Source organism: Anguilla anguilla, chromosome 14, assembly GCF_013347855.1.
Source record: "Anguilla anguilla isolate fAngAng1 chromosome 14, fAngAng1.pri, whole genome shotgun sequence".
NCBI lineage: Eukaryota > Metazoa > Chordata > Actinopteri > Anguilliformes > Anguillidae > Anguilla > Anguilla anguilla.
This window is the reverse complement of record NC_049214.1, coordinates 34,216,532-34,235,896: the sequence shown is the minus strand read 5'-3', so window position 1 is coordinate 34,235,896 and position 19,365 is coordinate 34,216,532. Positions and strand designations below refer to the sequence as shown.

Sequence of the window (19,365 nt, the reverse complement as noted above, 5' to 3'; positions counted from 1 at the left end):
TCCTGCAGTCTCCTGAATCAACAGTGGAGGCTGCATTAATAAGCGCAATATAACGAGAAACTTTTATTGGTAAAATGTGTTATTTTTATAATGATGTAATAATGAATGTATTCTAGATAATTGTAGTTCTAATATATATCCTATTCGGTCTGAACTAGTACAGAGACACAAGATCTATCACATTGTAGAGTTTCGTACAATTTAATTATTGTGCGAAAGCAACGATGCCTCAAAGTTGTGCTCTAATCTGTTGCTACAGTAACGGCTCTGACATTAAACAAGGGGAACGCCAGTTGGGGCTCAGGGTAGAATTCTCAGGGGGTTCCATCAGAGTGATTGAAATTCCAGCCATATCCAGTGTTGATAGCCACTAAACAAAACTTGTTTACTCATCAAAAAAGGTACCATGACCACACTTTTGACACCCCCTGCCTCCTCCCTGCCGCTGGGTTTTGCCTGAGGAAAGTGGGGGAAAAAACGGCTTTGATTTGGCTGGTCAGTTCATCTGTTCTGTTATTACAGGGCCTGGTTGCGTGCCTGTGCTTTCCAACAATGAAGAGTAATAAAGCTCTGAAGGGTACGCTGAGGTCCCTAAATAGGACGAGGTAACGATAGGCGGGGTCTCTAGGGTTACATGGCGCTCGCCTCATGTACACAGCTGTCAGACCGGGGCTTTAGTCGGCGCTATATTTAGACGCCGGGTTGCCGTGACCCTTCGACCGCGGTCACGGTCCCATGTTTTAGACTAAGTGCACAGGCTCTGTGATGTGGAGGAGGAGCGGTCGCATTAATCCGGAGGCTGCAAGCTGAGTAGCTGATTTTGAACACAGTGACCGGGGGGGAGAGAGAAGGGGCCCCCACCGACTGCACAGGTCCAGTTCTGTGTGTCAGGGGTGTCAGGTGTGCCAGTGTACATCCGCATCCACATCCTCTGACCGGGACCACCCCAGATCAGAGGTGTAGGGTCCAAAATGCCAGAATGTCTTTCACTGCATGTTAGCCTGTAAATCCAGGTCTGGGTCAACTAATTACTTACAATACTTTATAACCCTTTAGACACCTGTAAAATTCATGTACAGCTTTGGTCATTTAAAAAGAAAGATCTGTTTTAGCCAGTATCCTGAAAATATTTCTCCTTCTGAACTCTACAGTTTTAGTGTGTACATTAGGTATTTGGTTGTTTTTTGACAGCGCTCATGGACCTTTAGGAGTTCTTTTGAATTTTACCAGCATCTGAAGAGTTAAAGTATTTCAAATCCAAATTGAACCAGGCCTGGTGTTAATGTCCTATACCTGTTGCACTTTGTCACCGGGGTGGGGGCATCAGACAGAAACCAGTAATGGCAGTTGGAGAACAGAGGCAGAGTGCGGTTGTGTCTTCAGGGCTAGTTTCGCTACACACAGTGCAGGCAGAACAGTGTCTCAGAGAGAACACGCCTTCGATTTATGGGCCTCTGTGAACTCCTCCAGAGCTGTGTGGAGTTCCTAAGCACTCCAGCAAAGTTTTTCGGATAACACGGGGTTCTGACCCTCTTCAAACTGTACAGAACGATGCCGTGGGTCAGGATTTGAGTGCACTTCGAGAGAGAAAAATGCCAAGTTCCCGCCAACAGTACCTCCATCTACCCTCCAAACAATGGCAGGGTCTGCCAGCCTTATCGTTTTCGGTTTCATTCATCCTAATCTGCTGTCTGTTGGCATTAAATAAAAAGAAGGAAAAGACTGTTCAAAGATTATGAGCCATGTCTGGAAATAGCTGATCCGGGCAAAGTACCATGCAGTCATTTCCCAGGGTTCAGTGGGCTCGCCAGGGCATCTCATGTTCTCTGGACCAATCAGCAGCTACTTATCTCCTCCAATACAGATCCTGCAGCTGCTGCTGGTTAATTCCCACATATTTATATTAAATGTCTTTTCACCTGAGTTGCCTTCTAAATATTGTTACCACCTCTTGAAATCTTAACCCAGCCAGAATATGATCAGTGACACATTATCAGTGCTCACCCACTTCCCACTTTGGGCAGAAATGTACTTACTTCTCGCTGACTCATCACCTATGGTCTGCACGCCATCCCGCCTGCGTAAGTGGTTTATTAGACGCGCGAAAGATTTTTTTTTTTCCGTGCCTCGTTTCGGATTTTGGAGAGACACACACATGTGCCCCCTCGGCTGTCATCCCCCACCCCCCCCTCCCGGAGAGCGATCTGTCAGGCACTGAAACCATGGCGACAGGTGGCCTCCATGTGACAGGAGTTGGAGGGTTGGGGGGTTAGATAGAAAGGGTGCCTGAACTCCAGAAGGCCGTCCAGGTCTCCCCGAATCCAGAATGAAGATGTATCCAAAAGGCCAGAAAAGAGTCCTCTAAGTGTCCTCTTAAGGGGTCCTGGAGGGATTAGATGACTATAGACGCATGTATATGAATTAATAGATTACTTGCGAGAAAATATTCCCTTCCCTGTGTTACCAGTTATTCTGTAATACAAAATGAAACAGAGCTCAATAAATTACCACATGACTTCAGGTTCTGTAAAAGGAACCATTTCATGTTGATGAAAATGACCTTCTTGGACATACAACTCACATATATCACTTCAGCACTTGTCAGAGAAAGAGTCTATATACTTTCAAATTTAAGTATATTGAAATGAATATTATAGTACACTGCTCTTGAATTCAGTGCTCTGATTGGTGGTAATGCAGTACATAAATCCGTCCTATTCACTGTGTAGATATTAAGCAACACTGCAGCCAGCTGGAACCTTTGACTGTGGAACAGCTGTGAAAACCCTGAACAGGGCGGGGCTGGGTGGCATGTGTATTGTGTGCGTGTGTTGTGTATGTGTGTTCGTCTGTGTGTGTGTTGGGGGGGTGGGGTGTGTGTGTGTGTGTGTAAGGTGTCTGTTTGTGTGTTTGCGTGAGTGTGCGTGCGTGTGTGTATTTGTGTCTGTGTGCATTGTGCGTATTGTGTGTATGTATTGTGCATATTGTGTGCGTGTGTGTGCGTGCATGAGTGCCGAGGTGAACAGTGGCATTCCAACCATGGCGGATAAATCACGGCGCGCGACGGGAGCGCGTTGGCGGCTCTGCGGCTCTGCGGCTCTGCGGCTCTGTCCTTGCCGACCGCGTGACTCCTCTCCTCCCAGGAAGCCTCAAAAGGCAAGAAAACGGGGGGCCCGGGACGCGTTGTTTGCGATCCGCTGCCAAGCCTACCAGACCGTCCGAGACGTATGTTTCCCTTCAAGTGAATCACGACGCTCGGGCTCAGGCTCTCCCGCAAGTTTCTCTCAACATTACCTTTTAAAGTCATTCTGCCAGCGCCCGGAGAGAAAGAGTGTTTTGGTTCACTACACATCCCCCCCTCCCCCCGTCTGCTCTTCACCCTTGGCTATTTATTAGTATGGTTGTGGTGGGGGGTAGTAACACTCTCTCGTTCATGTGAATATCAGAGTCCCCCCAAAACCCCGTTTTGATCTCATCAGAGAAGCAGGCGTGATCGCCTCGTTCCCGTGTTCAGGTTTTCGTTTTGTCAAGGGGTGGTGGCTCACGTATCACAAGAGATGGTTGACGTGAGGCTCGTACTGGTGTGATCTCAGCCGGAAAAAAATAGACGGCTCTTTCAACGCCGACCTTACGTTTTTAAACATAAATTTTATATTTGTAGCCTACGCTTGTATGATGGAATTTTTCAAATGCTGCCATTAGTTCTCCTTACATTTGTTAAAGGGCATAGTCTTAAGAAATACATATTTGTCAATCCAGCTGTTTCCAAGCATAAAAGAAAAAATCATGATGGTTGGGCAGTGTTAACAGTGCTTAACTCACATTACAGGTACATACTTATCATATCTTGTCACAACACTGGTTTGACATGTCATGGTTCTACATTAAATAATACAGATGTACATCTACACTAAAGTCTGTATTTGTGGAAATTGGTCGGCTGTCAACCATTTACTTTAAAATACTCCTACACAGTACATATTTAGATTTTAGCAGACGGTCTTTTCTAGAGTGTCTTACACAGCCTGCATTTCTGGAACATACGGTCCATTTCCACAACTGGATAGTTTACTGAAGCTAACCAGGCAGTCTTGAAGAAAGTGCCAAGGACACAACAACAGTGCCCCACCTATGAATCAGAACCGGACCTTCTGAGTTACAAGTCACAATTTCCCCATTTATTGTACATTTTCTCGGTATCCTGTTGGTATCCATAGTAACATATCGCCGTCGCGTGTGCCCCCCCAGGCTGCCGGGAACGCCGTGAAGAGAGCGTCGGACAACCTGGTGAAGGCGGCGCAGAAGGCCGCGTTCGATGCCCAGGATGACCAGGCCGTCGTCGTCAAGAGCAAGATGGTCGGGGGCATTGCTCAGGTGAGTTCAGGCTGAACATCACCACATGCATTTCGGCCCGGGGAAAACACTCAGAGCTTAGCACGACCACAGCAGGTAAGTTGCCATGTATTTTTGTGTGTAACCAGATTTGAAGGAAAAAGTGCACTACTATCAACTCAAGGAATACAATGAATTGGGTAGTCGATCAGATTTGTGTGTTATTTGTTTTTGTTTTGTTTTTGTTTTTTTGTTTGTTTGTCATGACTTAACACCCCTATTCTTTCGGTGTTAGAGTATCACGTTTTAACGAGGGGGCGGGGTCTCCGTTACAGATCATCGCCGCTCAGGAGGAGATGTTGCGGAAGGAGCGCGAGCTGGACGAGGCCCGCAAGAAGCTGGCCATGATCCGGCAGCAGCAGTACAAGTTCCTGCCGACAGAGCTGAGGGAGGATGGTCAGGAGCAGTGAGGAACAACCGACGTCTCGCACAGCAAAATCAATTCACGAGCCGGGCAGGAGTTTTTTAGTTATGAGCAGTTACTAAAATATTCGAACGGATTTTGAGGTGTTGCGCTTAGGATACATAAGAAATATTTGGCTGCGTAATTAAAGAAATGGGTATATTAAAAAGAGAAAGTTGTATCAGGATGTCCATTTTAATTTTTTCCTGTTTATTTTTCACTCTTTAAACGCTTTACAGTGCCACTGTTTTGTTTAAATAATGTATAATGTATGCAACTCTAAGGTAATTTGCGCCTTTAATATTTCTATATGTGATTAAATAAGTATTTAGAATAGTTGTTCCTTTACTATATTGCATGTATCCACTGTGGCTACAACATTATCTATCTCAGTAATTTCACACCTTTTCGCTTTTCGATACTTTTTTTCAGCTGTACTGCCGAAACAATATTTTTAGAGAGTACAAAGTCTAGTCGTTCGGGGTGTGGGTGGGAGGGGAGGCTAGGTGTCTGTTGTTGAGAAATTCTCGGTCATCTGAAGGCGGAGTCACTGAGAGTTGAGGTTCGAAGACCAAAACTGAGAAAGAAAGAACACTCCGCGAAGATTTCTACTCATTACGAGAAACGGGAAACGAGAAAAACGGCCGCATTCAGCAGCTAATCTAGGCGCACGAAGTTCGTTCCAGACTTTCAGAGTTCCAAAGAAGAAAACTGTTTTGTCAGAATGTTTGTAGGGCAGCCGGGGATCTTTAACCCTGAACATTCAAATGCATTTTTGTTGCAATTTGGACCAGAAGTGCAATGATTGATTTTTTTTTGTTTTTTTTTTTGCGTCGAAACAATTCATAGAATGCATACATATCATTTTTTTAAAATAAATAAATAAACAGAAGCTATGAAATGTGTTACAAATGGTATCTTCTATTAAATTTATATATTAATAAAAATGTCTGAGTGTTCGTTTTATTTTCAAAGTTAATGGTTTTTCAAATTGAAAATGGAAAAAAATGTAGATCAACGCTGGAGCTTTTACATTTTATTGTGGCCTTCGTTGCTAACGTTTCTAAATGGTCTTGTCTCTTGTGAAACTCAAAGCCATTGCTTTTTATCAGAACTTATTGTTTTGTTTCTTTATGTTTGTCCCACCAGGTGCTATTAAGTTGCTTTTAATTACTCAGAAATATAGAGTGTTAAATGGCCAATTGTTGTACATGCTTCTGCAGGTTTTAAATATGAATATTGTGGGTCTGAGTTAATCGTCTTGCAGTGTGATCTCGGAATAGCAACAGAAACTATTTTTAAAAAATATGAATATTTTAGCTGCACAACTCGTCTTGTTAAGTTGTCAGGAGACCAGGGGCCTCGATGTTACTTTGTCAATCCAACAACATATCAATGCATCATAAAGTGCCTGCATATGTATTTCATGTGTATGTGATTAACTTTTTCCCGTTTTAAAGTGCACTTATCCAATTGTTTAACTAAACATAGTAACATAAACCTGCTCTTTTACAAAGGTCTGTACTTTTTTTACGGTATAACTCAGAAATTTAAACGGGCAGAGATCTTGTAAGAATTGTGTTCTGCCATTCTGTGGGCAACGAAACACCGACCTCTGGTTGCAGATATATCGTCTTTTTCTTGAGTATTCTCTTTTTTGTTCATTTATCTTTTCTTTTGATACTCTAAACCTTATTAACAGCGCTATGGGGTCGCCAACTTTAAAGCATTGTAAAGGACAGATTTATGTGTTTATTTGAAAGTATTAACGTTCAATAAAATTGGTTTTCTCTAAGAAAATATCACCAGTTATTTCTTGTTCATCATAAGAGCGCTTTTTAAAATGACTAAAATGGGCAGTGCGTTCCATTTGAGCATTTAGACTAAATGGAATGTACTTCACATTTTATACACAGACACCCGGCGATTATCCAACTTGGACTTGGCTCTGCAATTTCCATAAACGACAATCTACAAAATAACGTTGCTGTATGCATTATATAGACAGTTTCCACACGTAGATAGTCTAAATCGATAGTTTTGGTGCAGCAAGTAATGGTTTTTGTTCGTGTATTTGGAACAGATGTAGAGCCTAAAAAATTAGACCAACTGAGCCCTTTTTCCCCTTGGAACCCGAGCGGCGCTGCTCAGAGACGGCGGGAGACTGCGCTCTGTGGCAGTGACCGCGGGGACACTGCTCAAGTTCAGCCACGACAGCCCCAGCGGTTCGTGCAGATATCCTGACCACAGATGAAGCATAAGTCATCCGAAGCCATATAGTCTGCTGCAATGCATTCGAAAATATCCGGTCTGTATACTGTATGGATCCACTTATCGAGTTACGCTCAAGGTCACTATGGACGCGCTGTCTGCGCCGGTTCAGTCCGCATAGTTTTGTTTTTTTTTTAACCGAACTACCCAAATTTGTAGAAGTGTTTGGAGACACCGGTATTCACTCCACAGGCTAAGTTTTGAAACGTGTACATCAGATTGGTTGAGTAACGTCAGACATGGAAAATGAATTAGCCTACATTTAATACATGCACTGATTGTTAAGTCAGATTCTGCTGGCATTTAATTACATGTTACTGTTCATGATCTAGCCAATTGTTCCACTTATTTTACTAAGGAATTAATGATGAAAAGAAATCGAAAGAAAGTGTGAATTATGCCTTTTCCCTTAGCTGGTACGCCACGACCCTCCAGAGATATATTTAGGGTGAAATTTCATTCCATTGAGATATGAACATCGAGAGAAATCGGAGCCTTCCAAAGATGGACAAACTCCTCTCGCTAAATTCTAAGCCAATTCTTTCGAACAAATCACAGGCGTCCGACGTCACTCTCGCTTTAGAGTGACTTGAGCGAACTTCCCAAAAAAGTCTTGGGTTCCTTTGGCGAGAATTCCAACCTACCTCATTACCCTATCCAGGCAGTCTTTGTTTTATCACTCCACTCGATCCCGGCGGTGGGTGCAACACCAGTTCTCTGCGTCTCTCGGGGGGTCTGCGCGCGTCAGTAGTTTTCACCGTTTTTCCTGTTCTTTATTCTTCGCCTGGTATTGGGAGAACACCACAAAAACAACCATGGAGGCCATTAAGAAGAAAATGCAGATGCTGAAACTGGATAAGGAGAATGCTATTGATCGGGCTGAGCAGGCCGAGGGAGACAAAAAGGGTGCAGAGGACAAATGCAAACAGGTAGGGGAGACCGCTGTATTTCACGCGCCTCAAGTGAATTATACAGTATACATGCATTTCAAATAGACAGCCTGTGTGTTCGTCGACCCTAAAGAAATGCTGGCCCAACGGATCTCAAAAACCGTCTCCCCGCTGCGATCATCCGTCTTGTAACAAAGCCGATTTGAAACGTTTGAATGGCCAAATTAGTCTCAAAACGTGTGGGGACACACACCCACCGCGTTAACTATCAGCTGTAGCCTACTATTTCCATTCTGAATAAGTGCTGCCTACAATGCCTTCAACAACACGAAGAAAGTTCATCCAGTGGGTGAAATGTAAATACATTTTCGCAAAATAAATGTAGTATACTCTTTGAATTTATTATTATTATCATTTTTTATTCAGTTGGATCTAATTTAAAGTTGCTCTTCTTTTGGGAAAACAATTAATTTAATCCCATTAGCCGTTAATATTGCTCTGCAACACTTACCTTGGTGACAGAGTATCAGTTTATTTGTTATGTGCACCCAGATAGATCTATGAGTTTTTAAAACATTTCCAATCAACCTTAACAGAACACGTGTCTCGGGGTTGCCGGTATTTGTCTCCCCACTTAATTTAGTGTGGTTTTACATTTTGTTTTACTGTGTTGAACAACGAATCTTTGCTACCTACTGCATATTTATTTAATCACACATCTTTACCGAAGACCTTAAGTAAAAGTGCACGTATTCTAAATTTGTTAAAGTACCTATCCTGTTACTGACACCGTGTTTTATGTAGTCTCTCATAGTGTACCCTCCGCAGTAATTTGATTCTATGTGACAGATAACCCCCGAGTTATACAACTCATGTACCCAGCTAGCAAGAAGTTGCCTTACACAGCACTACCAAGAACTTAACGTGGGGACGCAAGGCAAAGGCTTGGGATGAAAAATCTCACCGCAACTTCTGCCCGCCACCTCTGTCCTTCAAACCACTTGACGCGCGAAGGATGCGCACCGTTGCGATTCTTGGAAGCTGGCGTTCGGGAGGATGATGTGAATTTAGGGAACGGTTTACCGCACTTGTTTCTGGTAAATAAGGGGGCAGTTTGGAAATAAATGTATTCTGTCAGATACAGAATATGATAATGATAATGATAATGATAATTATAGATACGTTATATGCCACCTAAAAATCTGTCATGCTGTGTTCAGGGTGAGACCAGCTCTGATGGGCTTGGGCATGACTACATTCGCCAATGATTCAGTCACACTTATTTATATTGCAATTACTGGCTATACAGGATTGACACGGCAGACGATGATATGAGTTACGTGCGTTCTGTGCTTTCAAGGTCAAACAGATGCAGCGCGGCGCATTTGTTGAACCTAGCCGATCAGGTGAAGGCGTGGAAATGAGTGATTGGATAAGGAGAGCCGCAGCATTACGTTCGCCGGCCTTGGGCCTCCGTTTACACCAGTGCTGCTGCGGATTCTGGGTATCTGTTCCCTGTCAGTTATTACATTGTAATAACGTGACTTTGCCTTGAGACTTGTGCTTTCACGAACTTTGAGTGAGATGTAACAGCTTGTGCAAGGGGCCTAGTGGCTTCTGGTCTATTCATTACTTGTTTTAAAAGAACTTCCCCTTTACCGGGAGCTCTACTGCTCGGGCGACTACATTTCTGCATTCTGAGTGGTTTCTAGGAATTCTGCGGTCGCTTCCCATTTTTGGCCCTTCTCCCAGAATGCAAAGCTCTCATCTCCTGGCTCCACATCACATTTGGTTCTACTCGATCCCCTACTTGGAAGAATATTTCAGGAGAAACATAAATTGGACATTCCATTGGCAGATGACACTGGTGAAGTTACAGTTACCAGACACTCCATAGAATGATGCTGTCTGGATGCTTCAAACTGTGCCTGGGGGTGGCCGATGTGTGTTTTGTTCTACGTGAATCCTCCCACCCTTGAGGACCCGTGTCACAGATGGTGGCTAGATCCCCCCCCCCCCCACCCCAAATACACCTTTAGGACCACAATGTAAAGGAGCTTATTCGCTGTCCTGGATAGAGTTTAGATCGGTACTTGACGATGTTCCTGCTTGAACTTCTTTGTTGTATTTTCAGTCTATCAAACCATCACTGAGCTGGTTATTGGTAGGATATGCAGTAAGGTGGGGCACTTTCCGAGGAGAAGCCACTCCTCTGGCTGACCTCTGCTAGCCACTGAAGAAACAGGCCACAGCAGTGGATCAGACAACACGGCTTTACGACAGATGCCTTTTCACTTTCACCAACTTCCTCCTTCTCAGTAACAGTGAGGAACTTGGCCTTGGCCCACCGGGCCTTGACATCACTAGACCTGGACATAATTTCTGCCGCAGCTTATAGAGGTGTCCTGTGTCCTCATATTGGAACTGGGGGGACGTCCTGTGTTGTATCTCAGGAGTCAGGCTGGACGTATCCCTACGTAGCCTTACAAACTTCCAGTGTTATGAGTCTGACCAGGCTGACTCTGTTGTATGAAATAAATTGGCCCAGCCTCTGAGCACATGCTTTGCTCATAAACTAATATTTTGTTACTTCTTAGGACAAATCATAACTATCATAACAATCATAATGATCACCTCCAACTAGAGGTAATTTGAGCAACTGACCAAACAAACATTCTCTCGATTTGTTAGGTCCAATCATATTTCAGGAACTCAATCCCTAAAACTCTAACTTCCCTTTCCAGACACAGTAGAGACTGAATTTCTGGGGTCTGGGGTTTCATGGGCCACCTGTGCTCTGGTGACATCTTCCCGCAGCCAAGACTCCTTTCTCCCTGTTCGGTTTCTTTCTTTTTTTCTTTTCATTTTGTAAGATGCTGCTCTTTCAGCATGACCCCACTGGCAAGCCACATATAGGATGACCAACTGAGGAAGTTCTCATATCTAAAAGGGAAATGCATCTCACCCTGTTATGATCTTCTCTCCTGTCAGTCACTGCGACCGTGGCCTTGGCAGTTCCCAGTCCTGTCCGGCGTTCTTTTTTTTTTTAAAGGAGGATGCCTTCTTTGAATTCTCATTCCACCCATGGGGGGGGGGGTGGGTGTAGGGGGGTCAAGGCTCTGTGAAAGCGTGCCAGGGCTGAGGCCTTGTCTCCAGGCCACATGGGACAGCAGCAGTGGGCCGGTGTGGGGATCAGAATGGCACAGTCTATTTGTGATGCTGCCATGCCTGACATAGCTGGGTCCAAAGGCACCGGTAGAATGTGACAGTGGGTAACATAAGAATAGCATTTGTCATGGGGACATGCCATTCTCCCCCTTCCCTGCGACAGCTCACATCAAATGGCTTTTACCATCAGTTTAAAAGAAAACTTTTTTCACCTTTCCCCCCTTTGATTCCATGATGATTCCTCATATCAATTCACAAGGTGAGGTCATAACTTTGGTTTGGAATCTGTCCAACCATGAAAATGGCCTTGCTTTCGGAAATAAAACAGGAGTACTGAGTCCCCCGCCCCTCCCCACCTCAGGACTACTGTGGGAGATTTTTCGGGGTCCTGTCAGTGGATGGGGATGCCAGGAGATTCCAAAAAAGGACAGCCCCTCATGAAAGAACATCCAAACTGTCTTCAGTGGACAATGCCATACCGGCCCAGTTTACTTCCATAGACGGGGCCGCCCCACGCCTCAGAACTTCTCCCCCGATTCCCCGTTGCTAAATAAAGTAAGGGAGTCAGTTGCATTGAAAGAAGACAATAAATAGATGGGGCGTTTTTTTTTTGCTTCGACAACACAGTGCTATGTGCTGTGTTGTGGCTGCCAGGATTCTGGATAATGCATGGGTGTTTGGGGGGGAGGGGGGCAGGGGGATGGTTTGGGGGGACTGAAAGGGGAGAGGGAACTTGACCGGCTGTGGCCGGACCGCTGGGTGTGATTCGCGGTGACCACAGCAGTCGTTTATAATTCCGTCCTGCTGCCATCCCCAGATCTGCCCTGGCATTCGGCTGTGTGCAGATTTACAGATTTACTGGCGGAGTTTTACAGCCGGGACACGTGGGCGCTAGGATACCACAACCTTCACAGAGCCATTCAGGACATCCCTCACCCCTCACGCCCCAACATACATCTCTGTCACTGTTTCAGTCAGAACCTTCGACCATAAAGCAAAAGTGGCAAATACTTATCCTCTGCTCAAAGGTTTCATATTTTATATTTTGTTGTGGTGTTTTTGTCTCCATTACAATATACCATGGTGCCTTAGTGACTGTGATTACTGATTTTCAGGTTTTGGGGTCTTGTTCAGGCCAATTCTTTGGAAAACAATCAATAATCAAAGCAACAGTGTATGTGCAATGATTTAGTGAGTACATGCTGCACAAGAACATATTGAAACCATTTCAGTACATTGTCATATTAATGTTTGCCATAACTGTAATTCCCATATCAAGATAATGAATTGCCACTTTCACTGTTGGTATAAGATATGCCAACAGTAGTCCATACACAATGTGTGGCTCTTGCACTGCATTAACTGGAAAATATGAATCAACATTAATCTTTTCCATTACAGTCTATTTAATCAATTATTTTATCCCCTGTGAAATTCTCTGATTACTTCATGTTACATTCATGGTCATGCTGTACATCACAGCAAAGTCTAACAAGTGTACAGTTGCGCTGAGACAGAAATGTGAGAATTATAAAAAAAACTATGAGTGAATATGCTAAGCTGCTCTTCTGGGTTGTTGTCAGGGCAACCATAACAGTGATAGATGTTGGCAGAAATAGATGTAGGCAGTGATAGAAGTGGCCATTAATAGCTTTGCACAGAGATATATGTGGGCTGTGATAGATGTGATGTGGCCATGAATAACTTTGGGCAGTCATAGATGCAAAGCAGTGATAGATGTATGCAGACACAGATGTGATGTGGACAGTGACAAATGTGGGAAATGATAGATGTGGTCAGTCATAGATGCAAAGCAGTGACAGATGTGTGCAGTCATAGATGTGGGCATTGATAAATGTGGCCATGAATAGCTTTGAGCAGTCACAGATGTAGGCAGTCATAGATGTGGGCATTGATAAATGTGGCCATGAATAGCTTTGGTCAGTCATAGATGCGAGCAGTGATAGATGTGGGCTTGATAAATGTGGCCATGAATAGCTTTAGTCAGTCATAGATGTGGGCAGCCATAGATGTGGGCATTGATAAATGTGGCCATGAATTGCTTTGGTCAGTCATAGATGTGGGCAGTCATAGATGCAAAGCAGTGATAGATGAGTCATAGATGCACAGCAGTGATAGATGTGAGCGATAGTAACAGCTGTGGGCAGCCGTAGCTGTGTATCAGACGCAGGCATGCCCAGCTGCAGAGTGCTGATGGCGGTGTGTGTCTCCCCCTGTCTCCCAGCTGGAGGAGGAGCTGCAGGCCCTTCAGAAGAAGCTGAAGGGTGTGGAGGATGAGCTGGACAAGTACTCCGAGTCCCTGAAGGATGCGCAGGAGAAGCTGGAGCAGGCGGAGAAGAAGGCCGCTGACGTGAGTGACCGGGCGAGAGAAGCCACACGCTGACCCAGTGGGCCGGCCATGGTTGAAATGCGTAAACACTGAAATACCTTCAGATACCTACCATCATTTTTGTAAGGCCCGGTTACTCAAATTATTGTCCTCAAGGGTTGAGAACTGCTGGTTTTCCACCCTCCCTTTACCTGGGAGCCAGGTGTGAAGACAGTCTGGCCAATCTGAGATAATTGTGCAGTTAATTTCCTGGAAGAAGAACACCAGGGCTGGATTTGAGTAACCATGATCTAAAGAGTTTTTTAAAAATACATACAGGTATTTGACCAAAAATTAGATCACACAATCACATTTGCATCCTTTACAAACTGAGCGCACATCTAGGAACTGCCATGACAGCAGGTTTATGAATTTAATTGGATAAACAAAAACTCTGCTTTACTGCTAATTAGGATGATGAATCATCACTGTGAACACCAAATCACTGTCTAAAGACTTCTTTGGATTAGTGTCAAATGAGATTCTGTTTTCAATGAAAACCACAAGGGGGCGTTGTTGGCATACATATGATTGAAATTCAAACTTAAAAATAATTTTATGAGGGAAAAAACTAGAAAAATATGTAGTTTTTTGTTAATATTTTGTGATTTAGAAAATCGTGGCAGCAGTAAAAACATCAAAACCCAAGTTATACTCAAGTATATAAACAGATGATGACCTAGCAATTATAAAGTTATAATTTATATTATTAAATTATCTCATATAGATTTACCGAAGTGTCCTAGGTTATGATTATGTTATTAATTATCATTAGCGGTAGATGCACAGTATCATCGGTTGGATAGAATATCGTAAAATTAATTAATATTAATGAGCTGAACGATTTTTAAATAGCTGGCATTTGTGGTTTTACGACTGTTTTGGCTGTAAATTCGCAGCATTTATCCATCGCTGTCATTAGAGCGGGCTTTGCAAGCTAATACCCTGTGCAAATGTTCTCAGCCTTAAATGTGTGGTAAATAAATTATCCAGCTGTCAGATCTCAGCGTTCTCCATTGCCCCCTGGTGGGTTGAGTCAGCACTGCATAAGGGTTAGCAACCTGTACCTGCCACTCAAACGGCGACAGCCCCGCCTCCCTGTAACTTTTCTATGAGCCTCAGCAGGGCGGATGACCTCACTGTCGACAGCTGGCGTGGGGAAAGTGGCAGACTGTACCAGTATCAGATTCTGTACACACATCATAAACCGTGTCGACACCTCCGCGTGAATGCTGTGCATTTTAATGAACTTTAAGGAGGTGGAGTAAGTCTTACTTGTAAGTACATGTGTAGGTGTGTGGGTGTATGTGTGTGCATTTGCGTGCATGTGTGTGTGTGTGTGTGCATGCGCGCGTGTGTGTGTGTGTGTGCATCAAGCTGGATCAATGGCGAAATTATCTGCGCCGCTCGTGGAGATGAATGATCTTTTGGCGACCCGCTGACAGTCTGCTCCTGAAATATCGCCCGGGCGACCTTCACCGGGATTAATTTCCTAATAATCTCTCTAGCAGCAGTTGTACAGTTATAGCAGGCATTTTAATGTGGGCAGAATTGCCTGCCATGTCCTGGCACACACCACTGAGCCTTTCATCCTGTCTCAAGATAGCAACCAGTCATGATGCACAGGCCCTACAGGCACACATTTTCAATGCTTTTCCTACTAATGCTACTCAGTCCCCAGCCTCCACTCAAAACTATACTACGATACTAACTCACTTTGGATTCACTTTGAATTTATTGGTATGGCCTAATGTGCTTGGCAGTTATCTATTGGAGTCAGATGTAATCTAAATTAATTAAGCTAGGAATGATTTGTGATAAAAATGTAGTTTCAATATCAGCAGCATTAGGAGTCAAAGTTGAAACTCGTGCCAGCTGGCCATAGATTTTGTAGATGAGTGCAAATCAGGAGTGATCCATTTCCATGAAAGGTTAATATCCTAAATACAAGGAAACAGTCTACAAGGAAATGTTTGAGAAGCACTTTATAAAGTTTTTCATATTATCAATTCCAGATAACTTACAAAAAACTTGCTTTTAAACAATTGTGCTCAATATGAATCAATATATTGTACTTATTTCACCATTAGAGAATAGTGGAGAATACTGTAACCCTCTGTTACATCCTGAGGTTCTAACGTGGGCCTGTCCTCTCCCCACAATGACCACTAACTGCCCCATTAATCAGTTACAAAGCATTCCTGTTAATACAACTCCCTATCCCACCGTTGGCAGATATCAGACCGTCGCTGTCAGCAGGCTTGTTATTTTAACGCAGCAGTCCATCCACCCGCTCTCGTATAAACCTTCAAAAATGCTGGGTTTTACCAGTAGGCCTACTTCCCTCTGCCAGGTTTCAGAATGAAAGTGCCTTTATCCCACGCCACATAACCTAACCTAACAGGACAGACCATCCCACCAAATATGACCAGTCTGCTCATTCCCACAACTGAGCTCTTTTTTAAATCCCCTCCCTTTTCCTGCTGCTGTTCCGTTCATCGCCGATTCCGCCTCTTCCTGCCCAATCAACACGCAGGCCTAATAAAATGATGTCAGTGGCGTTGTTATCTCGGCTTCGACCATAAGTTTATCCTCCGCAATAAATCTCTCCGCGCTCCCAGGATTAACGGAAGTGCACGCACTGAAGAGCACTGTAATGCACCTCGGAATGGCCCTTTTTCCACGGCTTAATGTAAATTCACGCGCATACTGCATGTGAAGTGATTCTATCGCACACAAGCAGGAATTCAGTGCTGGCATTTCCGTGCAAAGCACACTGACGACTGCAGATATTAACGCCTGGGCAACTTTTCGGGGCAATTTAATACCCGCCTCACAGTGCGGTGGTCGCTCCGTCAAATCTTTTTTTAGACATGACAGAGAACGTTAGATGGTTGTATCACTTCGCGGTAATCACTGCTGTCACAGTGATGCTGGAATCGAGCTGGACTCCAAACTACCCTGTAACCATTATATCAAGTATAGGTTTGGTTGTATAGCCTACGTTGAGCCTGCAAAAATTTGTGCTGATCCGCACAGAGAAGACGTTTAAGACTGGAAACAGTATCAGCATCGAATCCTTTAATAAACTTGGGGTTATTGTCCTGGTATCTCAACTTGTTGACTCGAGCAAAGATTTTATCTTTATTTAACGTCTCTAAGGGGGGCTTGCCCCCCCCCCCCCCCCCCCCCCCGCCCCGTTGGGTTTTTACAATTACGTGACTAAAAAAGGAAAAGAATTGCAGGAATGCAGCCATTTGTTTATAGTTTAGTGAAGTCATGGTCTCCAGCTCTGGCTCAGCGCTTTACAAGGAGTGACTCGCTACAGACTGGACTGTGTGAAAATCTCTCTCTCTCTCTCTCTCTCTCTCTCTCAATAAACAATAAAACAAATGAATTAATAAACTTGATCACAAAAACCATTTACAAGCACAATATACCAGTACATTCCATATAATTGACTCATAAAAATCTTCGTAAAAAACAAAGTTAAATCCATCAGCTTTCACAAGCTTATTTTCTAAATACCTAGTTATTTACTTTAATAGGCCTATTGTATAATTCACAAGAAGAGTGGAGATGTGTAATTCATATACATGTGTTCAGTAGATCCAAGCATTTTTAGTGTGGATTTTATACAACACTGCAGGAAGTCTAGTTGAGAACAATTACTTTGTTTTTTTAGGTGTAAAAATGTTTGATTCTTACTAGGCCTGCCTTTAAAATTGGTTTACTAGGAGCTCATGTTCTCGCAACATGTAGGTAACTCAAAGCCAATTCGCAGCCAGCCTCTGTTTAAAACAAGTGTTCAGGGGTTTTACTTGCAGTAAGACACTGGTCTGGGCATGGCTACTGTCACAATAAAAGACAATGGCCAACAGTCAGGGTGTCAGGGTTTCAGGACATTTTTCAACCCGAATATCAAAGGTGGGATAGCATCCGGACTTGTCAAGAGGCAGGGTGTCAGTTTGCAGGTTAACCCCAGGCTCACTGGGGTTAACCTGCGCCCTAGCGCCCTCCTCTGGTCAGTCAATCCCCTGTGTATAGGTTTTATGTGTCACTCCACAGTATTACATGCCAATAGTCAGTACTGGAGTCCTGTGTTTTAATATACAATTGGCCAAAGGATTGCCTCAGAGAGTGAGGGTTTTAGTTCACGGCTTAAAGGGATAGTCTTATTTCAGAGGGTTTTGTATATCATTTCAGTTTCAGTGTATGTTTTTGATTGGTGTAGACCGTTTTAATGTGCTATGAAGGATATTTTTATATTTTCAGAGGTTTTGAATGACTTGCCAGCTTTAAATTCCTTTAAAGTTGAGAGGTTATTATCCCATTAAATCAGGGCTGTCAAAAAACCTGCAAAGGGGTCACTGTGTCTGTGGGTTTTTGTGGTTTCCTTTCAATCAGCTGCCAATAAAGGCCTTGAGAACAAGGTGTGCAGATTCTTTAGCCAATCGATGGCTTAAATGAACCACTAGTGCCGAGAACACTTTGAAGACCAGCAGATACTGTGGGCCTCAATGACATGAGTTTGACACCTGAGCTTTAAGTGCTTTAGTAAATATCCAACCATCCATTTGCTTAAACCGCTTATTCCTGGTCAGGGTCACAGGCGGCTGGAGCCTATCCCAGCATGCAGTGGGTGAGAGGCCACAAATCCATCACAGGACGCACACACCATTCACTCACACATTCATACCTAGGGGGGCAATTTAGTCTACAATTAGCCTACCTGCATGTCTTTGGACTGTGGGTGGAAACCAAAGTACCTGGCAGAAACCCACGCGGACACAGAAAGAACATGCAAACACAGAAAGGCCCATGGTCTGGATTCGAACTCGGTACCGTCTTGCCGTGAGACGCCTTAATTTCTTGCTGTATTAATAGATTTTATGTTTTTAAAAGCATGTAAGTTGTGGGTAAAACTGAGCTCTGCTCTGTCTGCTTGTCTCATAAATGCCTAAATGTAAAAGTAAATGTTTAACTGAAGGCATTAACTGGAAAAAGGATGAGAACGTCTCACCAACAGGGGGCAGTGTAATCACCATTTGCTTTCTCTGTGAGTCTCAGGTAGTCCACCCAGAGCCCAGGGAGAGGTAATGTCTTGATGAAAAAAATTACCATCTGATGAGACCAGGACTCACATTCATAAATGCGTCTCAGAGTAGGACTGCTGATCTGGGATCAGTTTAGCCTTTTAGCTCTCACTGGATAAGGCTGGAATATGGACTGGGGAAACCCAGAGCACTGACCCCAGATCAGCACTCTGACTCTGAGGCACAAGACAATGAGCACTATTTGACCTCATCGTCACGGCAATGCCAGCATAGAAACGGTTGCGACACAACACCTGAGGATACCAAGCTGTCAACTGAACCTGACAGACAAGGGGAATCGGGTTATGTTTAAACATAAACATGAGAAAGTCATATCTGTAAGGAAGTTGAATCACACAGTATCCATTATAAACAAGCACATGCATTGAAATCATGATGTTGACACCACAGGTGTACCCCCACTGCCTAAAAAATGAAAGGAATAAAAAAACACCATCATCTCCTTAAAGCTGTAACAGCAAAGTAACTCACCCTGACTCACATAATAACTGTTTTGAGACATATGCAGGTTACTTTACTGCCATTTAGTGGACACTCTTATCCTGAGCGACTTACAATGCAAGCACAAGTGCAAAGATCAGGGAAAGATCCAAGTGCAGTAAAAGCCCAAGGAGGGGAAAAGATGGTTTGCCAATATTCGTCAACTGGCTGGAGTGAGACTTTCAATTTTGACATTGTCTGGTGACCTGGGGGTGAGGGGGATTGAGATTACGATTGCAGACTTGAGGGGGTGGG

General features: G+C 43.8%; 2 protein-coding genes across 8 annotated transcripts in view; both read left to right on the top strand.

The window, feature by feature from the left end:
• The window catches only part of tln1 (talin 1), a 116,379-nt gene extending 109,782 nt beyond the window's left edge, over positions 1-6,597 (top strand). For 2 of the 3 annotated variants that reach the window (XM_035392076.1, XM_035392077.1), the window contains exons 57-58: positions 4,249-4,374; positions 4,668-6,597. In XM_035392076.1, the coding sequence (XP_035247967.1) occupies positions 4,249-4,374; positions 4,668-4,802 (261 nt within the window). In that variant the 3' untranslated portion in view covers positions 4,803-6,597. The remainder of the gene's footprint in view (positions 1-4,248; positions 4,375-4,667) is intronic. The other variant, XM_035392078.1, reaches the window with a different exon arrangement.
• Positions 6,598-7,686: 1,089 nt separating this feature from the next.
• The window catches only part of tpm2 (tropomyosin 2 (beta)), a 37,211-nt gene continuing 25,532 nt past the window's right edge, over positions 7,687-19,365 (top strand). For 3 of the 5 annotated variants that reach the window (XM_035389952.1, XM_035389958.1, XM_035389953.1), the window contains exons 1-2: positions 7,687-7,995; positions 13,370-13,495. In XM_035389952.1, coding sequence (XP_035245843.1) covers positions 7,882-7,995; positions 13,370-13,495 — 240 coding nt within the window. In that variant the 5' untranslated portion in view covers positions 7,687-7,881. The remainder of the gene's footprint in view (positions 7,996-13,369; positions 13,496-19,365) is intronic. The other 2 variants (XM_035389950.1, XM_035389951.1) reach the window with 1 other exon arrangement.